The 20877-nt window shown below is 47.6% G+C and overlaps 3 protein-coding genes across 5 annotated transcripts in view; 1 reads left to right on the forward strand and 2 right to left on the reverse strand.

Moving 5' to 3' along the window:
- Window positions 1-153: 153 nt before the first annotated feature.
- On the reverse strand, window positions 154-9523 carry TAS1R3 (taste 1 receptor member 3; the record flags this gene model as incomplete). The annotated part of the gene is made up of 7 exons (XM_079326181.1): window positions 154-2303; window positions 4069-4189; window positions 4270-4473; window positions 4591-5370; window positions 6428-6752; window positions 8867-8975; window positions 9511-9523. The coding sequence occupies 7 exons, from the start codon at window positions 9521-9523 to the stop codon at window positions 1378-1380; spliced, it is 2478 nt and encodes an 825-aa protein (XP_079182307.1). The 3' UTR covers window positions 154-1377.
- Window positions 9524-13085: 3562 nt separating this feature from the next.
- On the reverse strand, window positions 13086-16434 carry CPTP (ceramide-1-phosphate transfer protein). The gene is made up of 2 exons (XM_079326297.1): window positions 16281-16434; window positions 13086-13631 (listed from the first exon to the last, which is right to left on the reverse strand). The coding sequence occupies exons 1-2, from the start codon at window positions 16397-16399 to the stop codon at window positions 13133-13135; spliced, it is 618 nt and encodes a 205-aa protein (XP_079182423.1). The 5' UTR covers window positions 16400-16434; the 3' UTR covers window positions 13086-13132.
- Window positions 16435-16671: 237 nt separating this feature from the next.
- Window positions 16672-20877, forward strand: part of INTS11 (integrator complex subunit 11) — a 258653-nt gene continuing 254447 nt past the window's right edge. For 2 of the 3 annotated variants that reach the window (XM_079326274.1, XM_079326275.1), the window contains exons 1-6: window positions 16682-16733; window positions 16909-17093; window positions 18810-18907; window positions 19946-20019; window positions 20190-20418; window positions 20498-20596. In XM_079326274.1, coding sequence (XP_079182400.1) covers window positions 17066-17093; window positions 18810-18907; window positions 19946-20019; window positions 20190-20418; window positions 20498-20596 — 528 coding nt within the window. In that variant the 5' untranslated portion in view covers window positions 16682-16733; window positions 16909-17065. Of the gene's footprint in view, window positions 16734-16908; window positions 17094-18809; window positions 18908-19945; window positions 20020-20189; window positions 20419-20497; window positions 20597-20877 lie in introns of all 3 variants that reach the window. The other variant, XR_013776783.1, reaches the window with a different exon arrangement.

Raw genomic sequence — 20877 nt, forward strand, 5'->3', positions numbered from 1 at the left:
CCCTGGAGGGTCTGAGGGGCTCAGCTGGACTCCAGATTTAAAGGGTTTTTTTTCCAGCCTAAACTTAAATTATCAGAATTTAGATGAGTATTACATTATCAGAATTAAAGTGAATATTAAATGGTCAGAATTTAAGTGAGTATTAAATGGTCAGGATTTGGGTGAATATTAAATTATTAGAATTTCAGTGAATATTAAATGGTCAGAATTTAGGTGAATATTAAATGATCAGAATTTAGGTGAATATTAATTTACCAGAATTTCAGTGAATATTAAATGGTCAGGATTTAAGTGAATATTAAATCATCAGAATTTTGGACAGCCTTTTCCTGCAGGAACTGGTGGAGTTAAATGAGATTTTTTTTTTATTTTCCCTGTTTCTGGAATGATCATCAAAAGTTATTTAATGCTTCTCTGCCCTGGAACAAGGAACACTGAGAATTTCAGGTGCACCAACAGGGGTGTGAAGAATTCCTGCAGGCTCCAGGAACAAGAATTCCAGGCTCCAGGTCAGAGATTTGGTTTTTTTAATCACACTGAGGAATAATTTTGGATGGAGTTGATCACAGAAATTAAGGACAAGTAACTTTGCAGTGCACCAAAAGGTTCTTTTTTTTTTTTTTTTTTTTTTAATAATGAAAATATTCACTGGTTTAGATTAATTTACTAATTCTTTAATTGAGTTCACTGATTAAATTCTAATAATACACAATGGAGAGATGGAAAAAAAATTAATTTAGGGAATAAAAGAGCAGAAATGGAAAAACTTTTAAGGAGTAAAAGAGCAGAATAGTTACTTGTCAGCGTGAGTGGGGTAAAGAAAAATCTTGGTGATGTGACTGGATATTGACTTTATCCTGCTTGGCAACAATGTGAAGTTTTTGGTGATTTTTGCCTATTTTTGGGGATGGAGGAACCTGCTGGGTGTGATTTGCACAGAGCTCATTTCCATGAGCCTTCCCTGATTTCCATGAACTCAAATTGAGCTGGGATTTGAATGTCTGATATCCCCCTTGGTGTCACACACGGCTGCTCTTGCTGTCAGAATGGTTTTTTTGTTTCTCTTTTGTTGGATATATTTGAAAATTCTTACAAGGCTTGGGGAAGGATTCCTGGATGTGTCTCTGGAGCTGTTAATTAATTAGAAAGGGAAAATCCCAGAAGCATTCACAGGGCAGTGGTGTTGGTGATGCTCACATTGCCAGGCTCGAGATGATGTAAAATATCATTTCTGGGGGTTGTTTCATGAACTGAACTAATTTTTGGCTCTTTTTTGAGGCTGAAAGGGCTGCAAGTGCTGAGCCCTGTGGTTGTGCCTGGGGCCACAGAATGCTCACAAACAGCATTTTCTCCTTCAAATCTCACCCAGGGGATTTTTTATTGACTGTTCACCTCTGGCTGCTCCTCAGTGAGGTCCTGGCAATAATCCTCCGTGTTCAGATCAGGCCTGAACACCAGGATGTAGCACTTGGGCAAGAAATAACTAGCCAAAATTCCCAGAGTGGTGGCCAGGATGGTGCAGACCTGTGTGACAGCCCTGAGGACCGTCCTGAGCGTGGCGAAAATGACGAGGAAAAAAATCCAGACCACCAAACAGATGAGGGTGGCAAAGGTGATGCCCCTGGCCACGTTGTACCTGCTGGCCGGGGTTTGCACCATGAAGGTGCAAAGGAAGCACAGCAAGCACAGGAACGCGTTCCAGCCGTGCAGGACGGCAAAGGCAGCCCAGGACCGGGTGCCACACACCAGCAGCACCTCGCTGGGCAGCGATTCGTAGTCGAGCACCAGGTAATCGGGGCCCAGGTAGAGGTGGAAGCAGCAGAGCATCACCTGGATGAGGAGCGACGCTGCCGCCAGCAGCCAGGCGCGGCGGCGGGCGAGGCAGCGCAGCAGCCCCGGGGCAGCGCCGGGGAATTCCGCCCGCAGAGCGACGGCCAGCGCCGTGGGCAGCAGGCAGGACAGGCAGGCGGCGAGGCACAGGGCGAAGCAGAGCTGCTGCAGCGCGCAGAGCGCGGCGCGGGGCCGGCCCAGGAACAGCGCGCAGCTCAGGCTCTGCGCCAGCAGCGCCAGCAGCGCGCACACGGCGCGGCCGCCCCCCGCCAGCCGCGCCAGCGGGCTCCGCGACCCCCGCGCCAGCAGCACCGCGGACACCGCGCTCAGCGCCCCCGCCAGCGCCGCCGCCGCCAACAGCGCCGCGCCCGCCGCGCTGCGCCAGCGCAGGAAACGCTCCCCCCGCGGAAAGCACCGGGCGCTGCCAGCCGGGGACCACTGATGCTGCGGGCACGGGGAGCAGCGCGGGGCGGCTGCGGAGAGAGACACGGGTCAGCAGAGAGCACACACAGTGAGCACCACAGAGAGCACCACAGAGAGCACACAGAGCACACACAGAGAGCACACAGAGCACACACAGTGAGCACACAGAGCACACACAGAGAGCGCACACAGAGAGCACACAGAGAGCACACACAGTGAGCACACACAGAGAGCACACACAGAGAGCACACACAGAGAGCACACACAGAGAGCACACACAGAGAGCACACACAGTGAGCACACACAGTGAGCACACACAGTGAGCACACACAGTGAGCACACACAGAGCACACACAGAGCACACACAGTGAGCACACACAGTGAGCACACACAGCACACACAGAGAGCACACACAGAGAGCACACAGAGAGCACACACAGAGAGCACACATAGTGAGCACACACAGAGCACACACAGAGAGCACACACAGCACACACAGTGAGCACACACAGAGCACACACAGAGAGCACACACAGCACACACAGTGAGCACACACAGTGAGCACACACAGAGCACACACAGAGAGCACACACAGAGAGCACACACAGTGAGCACACACAGTGAGAACACACAGTGAGCACACACAGAGAACACACACAGCACACACAGAGAGCACACACAGTGAGCACACACAGTGAGCACACACAGAGCACACACAGAGAGCACACACAGAGAGCACACACAGAGCACACACAGAGAGCACACAGAGAGCACACACAGAGCACACACAGTGAGCACACACAGTGAGCACACACAGTGAGCACCACAGAGAGCACACACAGAGAGCACACACAGTGAGCACACACAGAGAGCACACACAGAGAGCACACACAGTGAGCACACACAGTGAGCACACACAGAGAGCACACACAGTGAGCACACACAGTGAGCACACACAGAGAGCACACACAGAGAGCACACACAGTGAGCACACACAGTGAGCACACACAGAGCACACACAGAGCACACACAGAGAGCACACAGAGAGCACCACAGAGAGCACACACAGTGAGCACCACAGAGAGCACACACAGAGCACACACAGTGAGCACCCACAGTGAGCACACACAGTGAGCACACACAGTGAGCACACACAGAGAGCACACACAGAGAGCACACACAGTGAGCACACACAGTGAGCACACAGAGCACACACAGTGAGCACACACAGAGAGCACCACAGAGAGCACACACAGTGAGCACCACAGAGAGCACACACAGAGAGCACACACAGTGAGCACACACAGAGAGCACACACAGTGAGCACACACAGTGAGCACACACAGAGAGCACACACAGCAAAGAGAGCTTGGTGAGCACCCACAGCCCTCAGGGACATGCCATCCCTTAGGGATGTGCCACCACTGCCAGGTTTGGGGTGGTCACACAGGGATTAGGGGGTGGTTTAGGTGTTGTTCTGCCCATTTTCAAGGTGTGTTGGATGTCCAAAGGTTGTGGGACTTCACCCTCTGCTTTTCCACCCTCCTCCCTGTAGGATCCTTGTATTACTTGCCTCTGTTTTTCTTCCCCAGCAATCCCAGAATTTTTCTCTTCTAGCCATGCCCCCAGAATTCCATCAGACCCCTCTCTCCTACCTCTGCAGATAAAACATAAATGTTCTCATTCCTTCCCTCTGGGCCCAACAGTGAGGAGCAGAACAGGGGAAACACTTCCAGTGCTTATTGAAGAGAGCTCCCATCTCATCATCACTCAACCAGGAGTTGGGTTAAAGCCTTTAAACTCCCCAGGCCTCACCTGTGCTGTTCCAGAAGGTGTTTTCTGAGCAGTCTGTGCAGTCATAGCAGCAGAGGTTGAATCCTTTTACTCTTCTGACTTGTCCTGGCTGGCAGCGCCTGAAGCACTCGGACGTGGGCTCCTGGCAAAGGCAGGAGAGAGCATCAGCCAGGCACCTCCAGGAGAACTCCAACAAACCAGAATGAACTGTGCCATTTTTACCTTCTTATCTGGGGTGTGGAACTGGATCTGGGACTTCTGGATGTACAGGAACTGGTCATAGTCCCCCACAGGCAGGTGGGTGACGGTGCCGTCCCTCCAGGCCCAGAAGATGAGTTTGTACCCCGTGTTTGTGCCATGGGATTGGTCAAACCTGAAGCTCTGGCCGTTCACCTCGAAGGCGAAGGTGTTCATGAAGTGCAGCAGCTGGGGAGGAAATGAAACCAGAATCCATTTTGGTCCAGTTGTTGTGGTTTGGAGGGTGATAACTCTGCCAGCTGAAATCAGCTAAGATTGTGACAAAAACCTCGGACCTTCCCTCACCTGCCAGGACCTGATGGGTGTTTTGGGACAGCCTTTGGAGGTGCAGCCCAGGGCTCTGTGCAGGGCATGGGCCACGCTGTACACGGCCACCTGCACGGGCTGCACCATGATCACTGTCAGCATGGGCCAGATGTCCCCGAGGGTGACGTGGTCACACTGCTGGCAGTGCGTGTCCAGCACCTCGGCGCCCAGCACCCTGCTCAGCTGCCGGGACTCCTGACAGAACTCCTCCTGCAGCACAGAGCTGAAGAGCTCAGCCACGTACTCCTGGAAGCCAGGGATTGTCCCTGCCTTCATGACAAAGCCCAGCACTGTCCCCACGCTCTGGATCTCGGGGGTGGACACGGCGATGTCCGACAGCAGCCAGGCCTCGGTGCCAATCCACACCTTCTTCCCCAGCCCCATCCTGATGCTGTGTTCCAGCAGTGCCTGTGCTGGCAGGCTGTGAGCAAACAGCACCACCACATTAACCTGAGTGCTGTTAATTAATTTGATGATGTTTTCCAGCTGCCTCCTGGTGCTGGGCTCAGCCAGGTCTGCAGGGATGAGCCCCTCGAAGGCGATGCAGATGTTGTCAGCTCCAGCCATGCTGAGGAACAGAGCCTGGGCTCCCCGGCCATACTCATCATCACTGGCCACTGTGGCCACCCAGTTCCAGCCAAACTGGTTGAGCAGCTGCACCAGGGCCTCGGCCAGGTTCTTGTCGCTGGGCACGGTGCGGTAGAAGGACGGGAACTGCTCCGTGTTGCTCAGGCTCTCACTGCTGGCTCCATAGCTCACCTGCACGGGGCACAGGGAGAGAGGAGGACATGGAGATGGCCACAGGGGTGTGCAGGGTCTCAGACCTCCAGTGCTCTAAGGCACCAGCTCTGGAGCTCTTGGCTCCTACTCTGAGCTCATATGCTCCTACTTCGTCAGGTAATCTTCTCAATAAGCAAAGCATCTAATAGTTAAAAAGTTATTCATTACAAAGCACATCAGTCTCAGAAGGCAATGGCAAAGCAGTGGCAATGCAATGGCAAATGCAGTGGAAATAAGGGAATGGCTAAAAGCCCTGGCAAAAGCCAAAGGCTGAAAGCAACGACTTTTTTCATTAGTGTGATAACTGATAAAAGATTCATGTTGATCATAAAAGTATTGGGGTTTGTATAAACCACAATGCTTAGGTCTGAAATTAAGCATGACACTAAAGAAAGGAAAATAATTGCCTTATTGATTGACCTACCTGGTTGTGATGAGCAATTGATAACACCAGGAATTGATAACACCAGCAGCACCCCGATGTTGGGAACGAGGAGGAAATAGAAAAACCTTATAAATATGAGTGCTTAGTTAAAAATTCTGAAACCATAAGTGAAATGGAAATGATAGCAATTTTTGACTGTGGGGTTGAGAGCAGCCATGTGAAGGTTTAAGGCCTCTTCCTTGGTTTAGATAATGCCAAATGCCACAAATACCAAGGAACTAACAGACATCCTGTTCCAAGTATGGCAGGAAAGGTTTAGAGATAAGGTTTATAGATAAGAAAGCAGTAAAACATGGTAATTTGGTGATTTAGTGATATAGGTTGCATGCAAATATTAGGAAATTAGTATATTGTAGTAGATTGGTTAATGGAAATTAGAATATTCAACATAGAAGAATACTTATTGTATGGTAAAGAGGAAATCACTTTCTTATCCTCTTCACTCTCTATGCTCTATTCTCTCTAATCTCTTAGAGAACACTCTCTCCCTCTTATACCCACTCCCTAATACTAAACCACAAACTTCCAGCCCAGAACACAGAGAGCTCCTGAGTCTGTCCACCCCCAAGAGCAGCTCAGAGAGGTTTTTACCTGCGGGATGAGGAAGGTGCTGAAGAGCTTGGCGGTGAGCAGGCAGAGGTCAGACCTGTGGGGGCCGATGACGGCGGTGACGCGGGGCTGGTACTCGCTGTAGTTGCAGCGGAGCGCGATGCGGGCGCTGCCGCGGCGGCTCAGGAACAGCAGGCTGGGCTGCAGCGCCGCCAGCGGCTCCAGGCACGAGTCGTACATGTCATAGCCCAGCCGGACCCCGGGCAGCAGCCCGCTGGAATTGTTGATCTGATCGATGGCAAACTTCATGGCCAGAGCCCAGATCAGCCCGTCTGTGAATAGCCTGGGGTGGGACAGCAGTGACAGCCTGGAACTGCTGTCCCTTGTCACTGCCCACCCAGGGACGCCAGGTGGCAGTGCCCACCCAGGGATGCCAAATGTCACTGCCCACCCAGGTATGCCAAATGTCACTGCCCACCCAGGGACACCGGATGTCACTGCCCACCCAGGGATGCCAAATGTCACTGCCCATCCAGGAACACCAGATATCACTGCCCACCCAGGGACACCAAATGTCACTGCCCACCCAGGGACACCGGATGTCACTGCCCACCCAGGGACACCGGATGTCACTGCCCATCCAGGGACACCAGGTGTCACTGCCCACCCAGGGATGCCAAATGTCACTGCCCACCCAGGGACACCAAATGTCACTGCCCACCCAGGGACACCAGGTGGCACTGCCCACCCAGGGACACCAAATGTCACTGCCCACCCAGGGACGCCAAATGTCACTGCCCACCCAGGGATGCCAGGTGTCACTGCCCACCCAGGGACACCAGGTGGCACTGCCCACCCAGGGATGCCAAATGTCACTGCCCACCCAGGGACACCAGGTGTCACTGCCCACCCAGGGATGCCAAATGTCACTGCCCACCCAGGGATGCCAGGTGGCACTGCCCACCCAGGGACACCAAATGTCACTGCCCACCCAGGGATGCCAAATGTCACTGCCCACCCAGGGACACCAAATGTCACTGCCCACCCAGGTATGCCAGGTGGCACTGCCCACCCAGGGACACCAAATGTCACTGCCCACCCAGGTATGCCAGGTGGCACTGCCCACCCAGGGACGCCAAATGTCACTGCCCACCCAGGGACGCCAGATGTCCCAGTCTCTGGTTTCTGCTTTGCCCCAAGATCACCCCAGAGGGACATGAGGTGATTCAAACCCTGGTTTTCTCTGAAGCAGATGAAGAGAGATTGCCAGAGATGGTTTTCTCTTGTTCCAAGGATTGTCTATTATTTCATATCTCAGGGACTTTTTGCCTGGCCAGCAGGGTCTGCTCAGCCTGGCATCCATGGTGGAATCTGCCTGGTGGAGGCAGGGCTTATCTTATATAGTTTGTACTACATGTTACATGTTTAAAATTTTCCCAATACAATACAATTTTATTAAATGGTCCAGCCCTGACCCCATCCAATCTAAAAGTGCCAATGTGTCACCCAACATGGATGACAGGGAGAAGAAGGAGGAAAAGGTGTCCACCCCCCAAATTCTTCATCTTGGCCACGTGTCCCTTATCATAAACATTCCAAAAAAACCTATTTATCTATGTTCTAAAAGTCTAATTCATACTTTACTAATTTTGGTAGCTTGTTTCCATTCTCTCTGGGTTTGTAATTTCCTCCAGGGGTTTGAATTCAACACCTGAGATACCAGGGTCTCACTCAGGAGTCTTTGAGACCCTCAGGGGGGTTTTGAGACCCCCAAGGAGGCCAGGGGTACACCCTGGGCTCCCACACTTGTCACCTTCTCCGGTGTTTTGGCATCCTTGTGGCCAAGCACAAGGTCTTGGCACTGTCAGCAGAACATCCCTGCACCCACTGGTGAGATTTTTGCTCTCAGTGCAAACACCTTTCCAATTTAATTCATATTTTCTGCCAGCAAAAATATCCTTGGAGCTTCCCAGGAAAAGGACAGAAGTAGATACCAGTTTAGCTGGGAGGGTCAAGATTTTGTATCCTTCACCCACGAAGCCAAAGATTCCCAAAGTGCTTGTTCAGGTTTGTGATTGAAATGTGGGATTTTTCCTGGGATCTTCCTCCTTTCTGTATCCCAGCACACTGAGCAGTGTCTCACCTCTCACAGCAGAGCCAGTTCATTTTCCTTTTTTCCCTTTTTCCCTTTTTTGTCCTGCTCTCACCTTTAATTTTGTTAATTTCTCCTTTTTTCCTTTTCCCTCCTCTTTTCCCATTTTCCTGCTCTCACATCTTTCCTTTTGTTCCCATTTCCCTTCTCTCACATCTTTCCTTTTGTTCCCTTTTCCCCTTTTTTCTCTTTTTCCCTTTTTTGTCCTGCTCTCACCTTTAATTTTGTTAATTTCTCCTTTTTTCCTTTTCCCTCCTCTTTTCCCATTTCCCTGCTCTCACATCTTTCCTTTTGTTCCCTTTTTTCCCCTTTTCCCCTTTTTCTCTCACCTCTCACAGCGCAGCAGGGTGGGCTCTGCCCTCTCTCTCAGGTTCACAGTTTCCTTCCCAAAGGGGAACAGCCCCCCCAGGATGAAATCCCCATTTCTCCTGAACTGGGCTGAGAGGCAGGAGGGGCTCAGGGAGGCAGCACAGCCAAAGCTCAGGAACAGCCACAGCCCCTTCATTGTGGGGAAAAAAAAAATCTGGGAAAAAAAGAGCAGCAGGGAGAGAATCCAAGCTGAGCCTTTCCTGGGAAAAATCTCTTTAAATAGAGCTCAGAGGGGTTGGATAACAGGGAGGAATTTGTTTAGTAAAATGCATTAAATTAATTTAGTGGGCAATAATCAAATACCCTCTGAGGGCACTTGGGTGCAAACCTCATCCTGATTTCCTTTACTCAGTGAGTAAAGATTGATTTTACAAATCATTGTCAAAATAAATGTTTAAATAACGTAATTATCAACATCACTGATTTACAAATTCATTGTCACAGCTGTGGAAATTTGGGCTCCTCTGGCAGAGCTGATAAAAACTCAGGTGCCTCACTCTGATTCTGGTAAAACACACAACAGTCATTTTTTTATTTTTTAAAATTTGAGGTCACCTCCTGATGGAAATAACCAAATCTTGCTCAGGGCCAGGCAGGGATTTGCCTGGAGAGGCCATTCCTGGGTCACAGCTTTGCTGAACTGATAATTTTAGTTATTTTAACTTATTAATATTAATTTTATCATTAATTTAATATTTTAATTTTATTTTAAAACTTATATTTATGTATTATTTATAATATACATTATATATGTTATAAATAATACATAAATATAAGTTTAAAAATAAAATTATATATATATGAATACATATAATGAATATATATTATATATAATTTATATATAATATATAGCTATATAGTTTATAATTAATCTAATAATTAATTTTAAATTAATATTAATATTAAAATTAACTTATTATTAACTAAATAACTAATTTAGTTATTATAACTGATCATTATAGTTAGTTCTTACTGGCTAATCTATTTTTTTTCCTCACACTAGGACATTAATTCCAGTTTAAAAACTTAAATCCAAGTTCACAGCATGGCAATTTAAGTTTCATGACTGTATTTTTTAAATTTTTTTTTTTGTCCAGGGCTGGATTTTAGGACATCTCTGTATGAAAAATTCAATTTCCTGCATTTTTTACTTTATCAAAAAACTGTTTTTGCTGCCAGAGTGATGCTCCCAGGCTGGAATATTTTTCTGGCAGGAAGAAAAGCAGATCCAGACCCTAAAAACAGGAATTCTTCAGGGAAGCACCAGTTACAGCTGAGTTTTCCAGGTATGTTCATAAATGTAATTTTTTAAATTATCCTTTCCCTTTACTGGATTATTAGAGAGTCAGCTTTAACTATAAAATTTAAAAAAATAAGTTCCTTTTCAATATTAATATTTATCTCCTAAGAGGAATAGTTAGAATGAGTGTGGCAAGGGAAAAAAAAATTTTTTTTTGTGCTCATATAATCATTTTAATGCATTTAAACCCCTTTTTTTTTTTTTTCTTGACACACATAATTTAATTTAAAGCATTATTTCACTGCACAGATGAAATGAAACAGAATTTTCCAGGGAATGAAAATCTGAGTTTATCAGTGTAAATGGTGTTCCAAAGTGTGATCCCACAAAGGAAACTCCTCAAAACCACATCATTCACACAATTTAATGTCCAGTGACTCCATCTCCATGAGGTAATTGTGATTCCCTGAATTTTTCAGGGTTACATTAGGTCAAAAAAAAGACAATCAGCCCTGTCAGAGCCTGGAGGATCCCCCCTGTCACCCAAAAATCTCCCAAAAATCTCAGCCAATCCCCTCTGACATCCTCTGGCTCTCCCAGTGCCTCACAAAACAGGAATTTACAGTACAAGTGTGGATTTCCCTCCCAGAGAGGCAGAAAAATCCTTTTTTTGTAGGCATTTAACACATTCATTATTTAAAAAAAAAAAAAAAAATTAAATAAACACACAAGACACAATTTGGAAATAAACAGAAAAGGACAGAGGGGATTGTGCAGCACAAATTCCAAACTGCTGCACAAATCCCAAGTGCAAAATCAGAGATTTGAGGATGCTCTGGTGCATCCCTGCTCCAGGAACATTTTTCTTTTCCTTCAGCACCTTGAGGAGGCTGTGCCAGGGAAAGGAGATTTTATTTTTCTTTTTCCCCCCAGTGCATTCCTCAGCATTCAATTCTCCAGGTGAAACCCCCCAGGTGGGATTTTTGTACAAACAAAGTGGCCAAGTGAGCTCCTATAATACAGAAATATCTTCAGACACCACAGAAATTTGGCTTGATAAGAAAAAACCTTTTAAATAACAACAAAAAAATAATAAACCTCTTAGCAGCTCATCCTAAGGCAGCTTTTTCTTTTGTAATCATAGAGCTCTATACACAAAATATCAGATATAAAAAAAAATAAAACAACTGGTCCACATTTATAAAGTGAAACATCTAAATAGTTTGGCCAAACTCCTCAGCTCCAGGCTGAAAGAAAATGTGGAAATAACCATGGGCAGAGGGAGCAGAGAGCTGTGCTTGTGCAAAATTGGGATTTTCAGGGCAGCCAGGGCAGGTTGAGCTCCTGGGTGATGCTGTAAAGAGATTTTTTTTTCCCCCCAGTGCATTTAATTCTCCAGGTGAAACCCCCCAGGTGGGTTTTTGTACAAACCCAAGTGGGCAGGTGAGCTCCCATGAGGTATAAATGTGTTCACCTCAAATTTGTGCTGCCACAACTATTGCTATAAATGCAAAGAAGTTTGGCTTGATAAGAAAAAAAACATTTCAACAACAAAAATAATAAATCCCATAGCAGCACATCCTAAGGCAGATATTTTTTTTCTAATCATAGAACTCTACACACAAAGTATCAGATATAAAAAAAAATAAAACAAATGGTCCATTTATAAAGTGAAGCATCCTGAATAGTTTGGCCAAACTCCTCAGCTCCAGGCTGCAATAATGATGGAGAAAGAAGAGCTGTGCTTGTGTGAAATTGGGATTTTTAGGGCAGGTCAAACACCTGGTGCTGCTGTAAACAGGAGATTTTCTCCCCCAGTGCATTCCTCAGCATTCAATTCTCCAGGTGAAGCCCCCCCAGGTGGGTTTTTGTACAAACCAAAGTGGCCAGGTGAGCTCCCATAATACAGAAATGTGTTCAGACACCACAGCTGAAATTTGTCTTGCTGTAAACGCAGAGAAGGTCGGCTTGATAACAACAAAAAAAAACCCCAAAAAACAAAAAAATACATCCCTTAGCAGCTCATCTTATGTGAATATTTTTTTTCTAATTGCAGAGCTCTACAGAGACAGTATGAGATATAAAAAAAATAAACCAACTGGTCCATTTATAAAGTGAAGCATCCTGAATAGTTTGGCCAAACTCCTCAGCTGCAGGCTGCAATAATGATGGAGGGAGAAGGCAGAGAGCTGTGCCTGTGTGAAATTGGGATGTTCAGGGCAGGTCGAGCAGCTGGTGGTGCTTGAAGAGCTCCTGGGTGATGCTGTAGAGATTTTTTTTTTCCCCAGTGCATTCCTCCCATAATACAGAAATGTGTTCAGACACCACAGCTGAAATTTGTCTTGCTGTAAACGCAGAGAAGGTTGGCTTGATAACAACAAAAAAAAACTACCAAAAAAAAACCCCATCCCTTAGCAGCTCATCTTATGTGAATATTTTTTTTCTAATTGCAGAGCTCTACAGAGACAGTATGAGATATAAAAAAAATAAACCAACTGGTCCATTTATAAAGTGAAGCATCCTGAATAGTTTGGCCAAACTCCTCAGCTGCAGGCTGCAATAATGATGGAGGGAGAAGGCAGAGAGCTGTGCCTGTGTGAAATTGGGATGTTCAGGGCAGGTTGAGCAGCTGGTGGTGCTCAAAGAGCTCCTGGGTGATGCTGTAGAGATTTTTTTTTTTCCCCCAGTGCATTCCTCCCATAATACAGAAATGTGTTCAGACACCACAGCTGAAATTTGTCTTGCTGTAAACGCAGAGAAGGTTGGCTTGATAACAACAAAAAAAAACTACCAAAAAAAAACCCCATCCCTTAGCAGCTCATCTTATGTGAATATTTTTTTTCTAATTGCAGAGCTCTACAGAGAGAGTATGAGATATAAAAAAACCGAAACAACTGGTCCATTTATAAAGTGACGCCTCAGCTGCAGGCTGCAATAATGATGGAGGGAGAAGGCAGAGAGCCGTGCCTGTGTGAAATTGGGATGTTCAGGGCAGGTCGAGCAGCTGGTGGCGCTCGAAGAGCTCCTGGGTGATGCTGTAGACCTGGCTGATGTAGGGGATGGCCTCGCCCAGCACCGCCTCCGCCTCCTGCCTGCTGCCCACGTTCATGATGTCCAGGAAGGCATCGCGGGAGGGCAGCGCGCAGAACGCCACGGTGGCGGCTTTGCGGATCAGCCAGGGGTGGTGCTCGGCCAGCGAGGCGTTGTAGGCGTCGGTGCAGAGCACGGAGGTGCGGGGCTCGCCCGAGAGCAGCCCCTGCAGGAAGAGCTGCAGCCAGCGCAGGGCGCGGTGCAGCCGCAGCAGCGTGCGGCAGCCGGAGCCGGGCTGAGCCCGCAGCGCCGCCGGACCCGCCGCCAGCTCGGCCCGAACCAGCGCCTGCACCGAGCGCGCCCCGCGCCGGCCGCGCAGCTCCTCCAGCAGCGCCACCTTGGCCACCGCGTCCTTGGAGATGAAGGAGAAGACGGAGCCCAGGCTCTGCAGGAAACTGCGAGAGGGGTGGAGAAGGGGATGAGCGGGGAGAGAGAGACTGAAAACGACTTTAGGGGTGAAAAGGGAACCCCAAAAACCATCTCAGGGTGAAAAGAGAACCCCAAAAATAATCTGAGGGTGAAAAGGGAACACCAAAAACCATCTGAGGGGTGAAAAGAGAACTCCTAAACCCGTCTGAAGGTGAAAAAGGAACCCCAAAAAACACCCAAGGGATGAAAAGAGAACCCCAAAAACCATCTGAGGGTGAAAAGAGAACTCCAAAACCCATCTGAAGGTGAAAAAGGAACCTCAAAAAACACGCAAGGGGTGAAAAGAGAACCCCCAAAATCATCTGAGGGTGAAAAGAGAACCCCAAAAATAATCTGAGGGTGAAAAGGGAACACCAAAAACCATCTGAGGGTGAAAAGGGAACTCCAAAATCCAGCATGTTATCCTTCATCTGCAAGGACTGGCGGGTGCAGCTCCTCCAGCACCACCTTGGCCACCACGTCCTTGGAGATGAAGGAGAAGACGGAGCCCAGGCTCTGCAGGAAACTGGGAGAGGGGTGGAGAAGGGGATGAGCGGGGGGAGAGAGACTGAAAACCACCTCAGGGGTGAAAAGGGAACCCCAAAAACCATCTGAAGGTGAAAAGAGAACTCAAAAAAACACACAAGGGGTGAAAAGAGAACCCCAAAAATCATCTGAGGGTGAAAAGAGAACCCCAAAAACAATCTGAGGGGTGAAAAGAGAACTCCAAAACCCATCTGAAGGTGAAAAGGGAACCCCAAAACCCATCTGAAGGTGAAAATGGAACCCCCAAAACCCATCTGAAAGTGAAAAGGGAACTCCAAAAACCAGCATGTTATCCTTCATCTGCAAGGACTGGAGGGTGCAGCTCCACCAGCACCACCTTGGCCACCACGACCTTGGAGATGAAGGAGAAGACGGAGCCCAGGCTCTGCAGGAAACTGCGAGAGGGGTGGAGAAGGGGATGAGCGGGGGGAGAGAGACTGAAAACCACCTCAGGGGTGAAAAGGGAACCCCAAAAACCGTCTGAAGGTGAAAAAGGGAACCCCCAAAAACACACAAGGGGTGAAAAGAGAACCCCAAAAATCATCTGAGGGTGAAAAGAGAACCCCAAAACCCATCTGAAGGTGAAAAGAGAACCCCAAAACCCATCTGAAGGTGAAAAGGGAACCCCAAAACCCATCTGAAAGTGAAAAGGGAACTCCAAAAACCAGCATGTTTTCCTTCATCTGCAAGGACTGGCGGGTGCAGCTCCTCCAGCACCACCTTGGCCACCACGACCTTGGAGATGAAGGAGAAGACGGAGCCCAGGCTCTGCAGGAAACTGGGAGAGGGGTGGAGAAGGGGATGAGCGGGGGGAGAGAGACTGAAAACGACTTTAGGGGTGAAAAGGGAACCCCAAAAACCATCTGAGGGTGAAAAGAGAACCCCAAAAAACACACAAGGGGTGAAAAGAGAACTCCAGAAACCATCTGAAGGTGAAAAAGGAACCCCAAAACCATCTGAGGGGTGAAAAGAGAATCCTAAAAACCATCTGAGGGGTGAAAAAGAACCCTAAAACCATCTGAGGGGTGAAAAGAGAATGTAAAACTTTCTAAGGGGTGAAAAGGGAACCCCAAAAACCATCTGAATGTGAAAAGGGAACCCCAAAAACATCTGAGGGACAAAAAGAAAGCCCTAAAACCATCTAAGGGGTGAAAAGAGAATGTAAAACTATCTAAGGGGGGAAAAGAGAACCCCAAAAAGCATCTGAGGGGTGAAAAGAGAACTCCAAAACCCGTCTGAAGGTGAAAAGGGAGCCCCAAAAACCATCTGAAAGTAAAAAGGGAATGTAAAATCAGCTGAGCAGTGAAAAGGGAACTCTCAAACCATCTAAGGGGTGAAAAGGGAACCCCAAAACCATCTGAGGGGTGAAAAGAGAACCCCAAAACCCGTCTGAAGGTGAAAAGGGAACCCCAAAACCATCTGAGGGACAAAAAGAGAAGCCTAAAAAGCATCTGAGGGGTGAAAAGAGAACCCCAAAATCCATCTGAATATGAAAAAGGGAACCCCAAAAACCATCTGAGGGGTGAAAAGAGAACTCCAAAACCCGTCTGAAGGTGAAAAAGGAACCCCAAAAACCATCTGAGGGGTGAAAAGAGAACTCCAAAACCCGTCTGAAGGTGAAAAAGGAACCCCAAAAAACACCCAAGGGATGAAAAGAGAACTCCAGAAACCATCTGAGGGGTGAAAAGAGAACCCCAAAAACCATCTGAGGGTGAAAAGGGAATGTAAAACTAGCTGAGGGGTGAAAAGGGAATCCCCAAACCACCTCAGGGGTGAAAAGAGAACCCCAAAAAAACGTGTGAGGGGTGAAAAGAGACCCCAAAAACCATCATCAACTAACCCTGCCGTTATCAGTGACTCCATTCCCAATGTCCCACCTATTCCAGAGTGACTCCATTCCCCTCTCTAAATCATTTAGAAATCATTCTTTCCATCCCTCCTGGGAAACGCCGCAAAGGGCAACAACTCATTTAAACGGTTGTTAAGAAACGAAACTCCTAAAAATACAATTCTGTTGTGGCCTAAAGCTCCGTGTGACCGATCTCGGGAAGGTGACTGGGAATTGTCCCTCACGTCCCCTGCTCGCTCACCGGATGAGGCCCCGCCAGCCGCTCAGGTACGGCTCGAGCAGCACCTCCTGCTGCTCCGTCACGCACCGGCGGAACGCGTCCAGCACCTCCCTCAGGCTGAACGCGCCCGCCGCCGCCATCGCTGCATCGCCGCCGCTTCTTCCTCCTCGCTCCGCATCCCCGCACCGCCGCCTCAGCCAATCAGCGCCGCGTCCGTCACCCCCCCGCGCGGCTCAGCCAATGGGATTCGCGTGTATCGCTTCAGCTCAGCCAATGGGATTCGAGTCCGTCACAGCGGCGCTGGCCAATGGGATTCGAGTCCGTCACAGCGGCGCCGGCCAATGGGATTCGCGAGCGTCACCGCGGTGACGGCCAATGGGATTCGCGAGCGTCACAGCGGCTCGGCCAATCAGCGGGGCGGCGCAGGCGCGCAGGAGGCGCCGGGCGCTGTGAGGGGCTGAGGGCCAGGCCTGGGTGAGCTCGCGCGATTTTTGGTGGTTTTATTTAATTTTTTTGTGGTTTTTTGGCTATTTTTGGGTATTTGTAAATGTGTTTTCTCCGCTCTCAGCAGTGATGGTGGATATCGAAGCCAAACAGCGCCGGTTTCCCACAGGTTGTTGTTTATCCCCCGTGTTTTGTCTCTCCTCAGGGTGAAGTTTGGCCTCAGATCGAGTTTTGGGTTAAATCCTGGAGAATAATTGAAATGGCGTCTGGAAAAGCAGAAAAATTCTCTTTTTTGGTGCCGTTGACGGATCTGCGTCCGCAGTGATTTTCTGTGCGAGTTTGGGAGCTGGAGAGGGGTAAAAATGCCCGAGATCAAAGTCACTCCCTTGGGTAAGCGCAGCCTAAAATCGCCTGGAAATGGGAAAAACTGGGATAATTCAGAAATTAGAAAATTCAGGGATAATTCGGGATCAATCAGGGATAATTCAGGGATAATTAAGAGATAATTCGGGAATAATTAAGGGATAATTCAGGAATAATTCAGGGATAATTCAGGAATAATTCAGGGTTCAATCCGGGATAATTCGGAAATAATTCAGGGATAATTCAGGAATAATTTGGAAATAATTCAGGAATAATTAAGGGATAATTCAGAAGTCATTCGGGGATAATTCAGGGATAATTCAGGGATCAATCCGGGATAATTCAGGAATAATTCAGGGATAATTCGGGAATAATTCAGGAATAATTAAGGGATAATTCAGGGATCAATCAGGAATAATTCAGGAATAATTCAGGGATCAATCAGGAATAATTCGGAAATAATTCAGGGATAATTCAGGAATAATTTGGAAATAATTCAGGAATAATTAAGGGATAATTCAGAAGTCATTTGGGGATAATTTGGGAATAATTCAGGGATCAATCAAGAATAATTCAGGAATAATTCAGGGATAATTCGGGAATAATTCAGGAATAATTCAGGAATAATTAAGGGATAATTCAGGAACAATTCGGGGATAATTCAGGAATAATTCAGGGATCAGTCAGGGATAATTCGGAAATAATTCAGGGATAATTCAGGAATCATTCAGAGATAATTTGGGAATAATTCAGGAATAATTAAGGGAATAATTCGGAAATAATTCAGGGAGAATTCAGGGATTATTCAGAAATAATTCAGGGATAATTCAGAAATAATTCAGGGATTATTCAGAAATAATTCAGGGATAATTCAGAAATAATTCAGGGATTATTCAGGAATCATTCAGGGGTAATTCAGAAATAATTCAGGGATAATTCAGGGAGAATTCAGAAATAATTCAGGGATCATTCAGGAATAAATTGAATTTAATGAATGAGCTCTGATCCCTGCCAGATAAAGGATTCTTTTCCTTGGAGCTGCAATTCAGGAAGTTTGTGCAGAACTTTACCTGATTTATTTTTTTAAAGATTTGCAACTTTTCCCAGAGGTGTTTTATTGGTGTTTGCTGGTATTTTACTGATGTTTTACTGATATTTTGCTGATGTTTTACTGATATTTTACTGATGTTTTACTGATATTTTACTGATGTTTTACTGATATTTTGCTGATGTTTTGCTGGTATTTTATTGGTATTTTGCTGATGCTCTATTGTCATTTTTCTGGTATTTTGCTGGTGTTTTGCTGTTATTTTTTTGGTGTTTTGCTGATATTTTATGGGTGTTTTTCTGGTATTTTGCTGGTATCTTACTGGTGTTTCACTGGTGTTTTCCTGATGTTCTCTTGGTGTTCTCCTGGTATTCTCCTGATGTTCTCCTGGTGTTCTCCTGGTGTTTTCCTGGTGTTTTCCTGATGTTCTCCTGATGTTCTCCTGGTGTTCTCCTGGTGTTTTCCTGGTGTTTTCCTGATGTTCTCCTGATGTTCTCCTGGTGTTCTCCTGGTGTTCTCCTGGTGTTTTCCTGATGTTCTCCTGGTATTTTCCTGGTGTTCTCCTGATGTTCTCCTGGTGTTTTCCTGATGTTCTCCTGGTGTTTTCCTGGTGTTCTCCTGGTGTTTTCCTGGTGTTCTCCTGGTATTTTCCTGATGTTTTCCTGGTATTTTCCTGGTGTTTTCCTGGTGTCCAGGTGCTGGCCAGGACGTGGGCAGGAGCTGCATCCTGGTGTCCATTGCTGGCAAGAATGTGATGCTGGACTGTGGGATGCACATGGGCTACAATGATGATGTGAGTGTCCCCTGCTGTCCCCTCCTGTCCCCTCCTGTCCCCTCCTGTCCCCTCCTGTCCCCTCCTGTCCCCTCCCTGTCCCCTCCTGTCCCCTCCCTGTCCCCTCCTGTCCCTCCCTGTCCCCTCCTGTCCCCTCCATTCCCCTCCTGTCCCTCCCTGTCTCTCCTGTCCCCTCCTGTCCCTCCTGTCCCCTCCCTGTCCCCTCCTGTCCCTCCCTGTCCCCTCCTGTCCCCTCCATTCCCCTCCTGTCCCTCCCTGTCTCTCCTGTCCCCTCCTGTCCCTCCCTGTCCCTCCCTGTCCCTCCCTGTCCCTCCTGTCCCCTCCTGTCCCCTGCTGTCCCCTCCTGTCCCCTCCTGTCCCTCCCTGTCCCTCCCTGTCCCTCCCTGTCCCTCCCTGTCCCCTCCATTCCCCTCCTGTCCCTCCCTGTCCCTCCCTGTCCCCTCCTGTCCCCTCCTGTCCCCTCCTGTCCCTCCCTGTCCCCTCCCCTGAATTTCTGGAGCTGCATTAATGGCAGAGCTGCTCTTTCCCCTCCAAAAATCTCCCCTCAAAAATTCCATGAAATGCCCCCATCCATCCTCTCCTTTCCTTGACTCTTGGGCTTTGGAAAAATTTTTATTCATGCACCTGCAAATTCTGAATTTTGGGTGGGTTTGGACTCTCTGCATTTCCTGTGAGCAGCAATCCTGTCAGATCCTCAGCACATTTCTCCTCTCTAGGGAGAGAGAGAGGAGGAAATTCCTGATTTTTGGCTTCCCTGACACAGCAGGGGAGGAATAATGGCACAAAAATTCTCTAGGGTTGAGTTCAAGCAGCAAATGTGCTGTGACAGGAAAGTTTTGGTGCCTCAGAACCAAAAAAAAAGGATTTGTTCAGGATGTGGTCATCACCTGGCAGATAAAAAATTGATTTTTGAAAGGGTCAGTTCTCTTTTCTGCCTCTCCCTGCACACAAAAGCTGCTGGCTCAGCACATTCCCAGAGTTCCAGATCCTTCTCTCTGTGGTTTATTTTTGGATTTTGGTGTTACCTTTTGGCTGCAGAGACGTTTCCCTGACTTCTCCTACATCACCCAGAATGGAAGGCTGACAGATTTCCTGGACTGTGTCATCATCAGGTGAGGCACCTTCCTTGTCCCACCTCTTTTTCTTCTATCCCTGCACATCCCAAACACTTCCCAACCCCATCCCTCATAATTCAGCTTTTTCCACATCCTGCAGAGCTTGAAGAGCCACCCAAGCTGATGAATTCTGTGCAACAATTGTGGTTTTTTTTTCAATTTTCCAGCCATTTCCACCTGGACCATTGTGGGGCTCTGCCCTATTTCAGTGAGATGGTTGGTTATGATGGTCCCATTTACATGACCCACCCCACCAAGGCCATCTGCCCCATCCTGCTGGAGGATTACAGGAAAATCACCGTGGACAAAAAAGGAGAAACCAACTTCTTCACCTCCCAGATGATCAAAGACTGCATGAAGAAAGTGGTGGCTGTGCACCTCCACCAGACAGTGCAGGTGACTTGGCTGGAGACCAAAAAAACCCAACAATTTTAATTAAAAATGTTGTAATTAATGGAAGTTTTGCTGTTGGCAGGTGGATGAGGAGCTGGAGATCAAGGCTTACTATGCAGGGCACGTGCTGGGGGCTGCCATGTTCCAGATCAGGGTTGGCTGTGAGTCTGTGGTGTACACTGTGAGTGTGGCAGCTTCATTCATTGCATCCCCATGCACTGATTGCTATTTCTGGCATTCCCATTCCCATTTATTCCTATTGCAGTCATGCCCATTCCATTTCATTCCCATTTATTCCTATTGCAGTCATTCCCATTCCATTTCATTCCTATTTATTCCTATTGCAGTCATTCCCATTCCATTTCATTCCCATTTATTCCTATTTCAATCATTCCCATTCCATTTCATTCCCATTGATTTCTATTTCAATTCCATTCCATTTCATGCCCATTTATTCCTATT

The sequence above is a fragment of the Erithacus rubecula genome, assembly GCF_903797595.1.
Source record: "Erithacus rubecula genome assembly, chromosome: 24".
In the NCBI taxonomy this organism is placed as follows: Eukaryota; Metazoa; Chordata; class Aves; order Passeriformes; family Muscicapidae; genus Erithacus; species Erithacus rubecula.

What these genes read in the sequence shown, in the direction of transcription:
- CPTP (XM_079326297.1), bottom strand. Translation starts at nt 16,399, where the DNA reads ATGGCGGCGGCGGGCGCGTTCAGCCTGAGGGAGGTGCTGGACGCGTTC. An exon ending in GGCTGGCGGGGCCTCATCCG is followed by an intron (nt 13,632 to 16,280) that starts GTGAGCGAGCAG and finishes CCCCTCTCGCAG; the next exon opens with TTTCCTGCAGAGCCTGGGCT.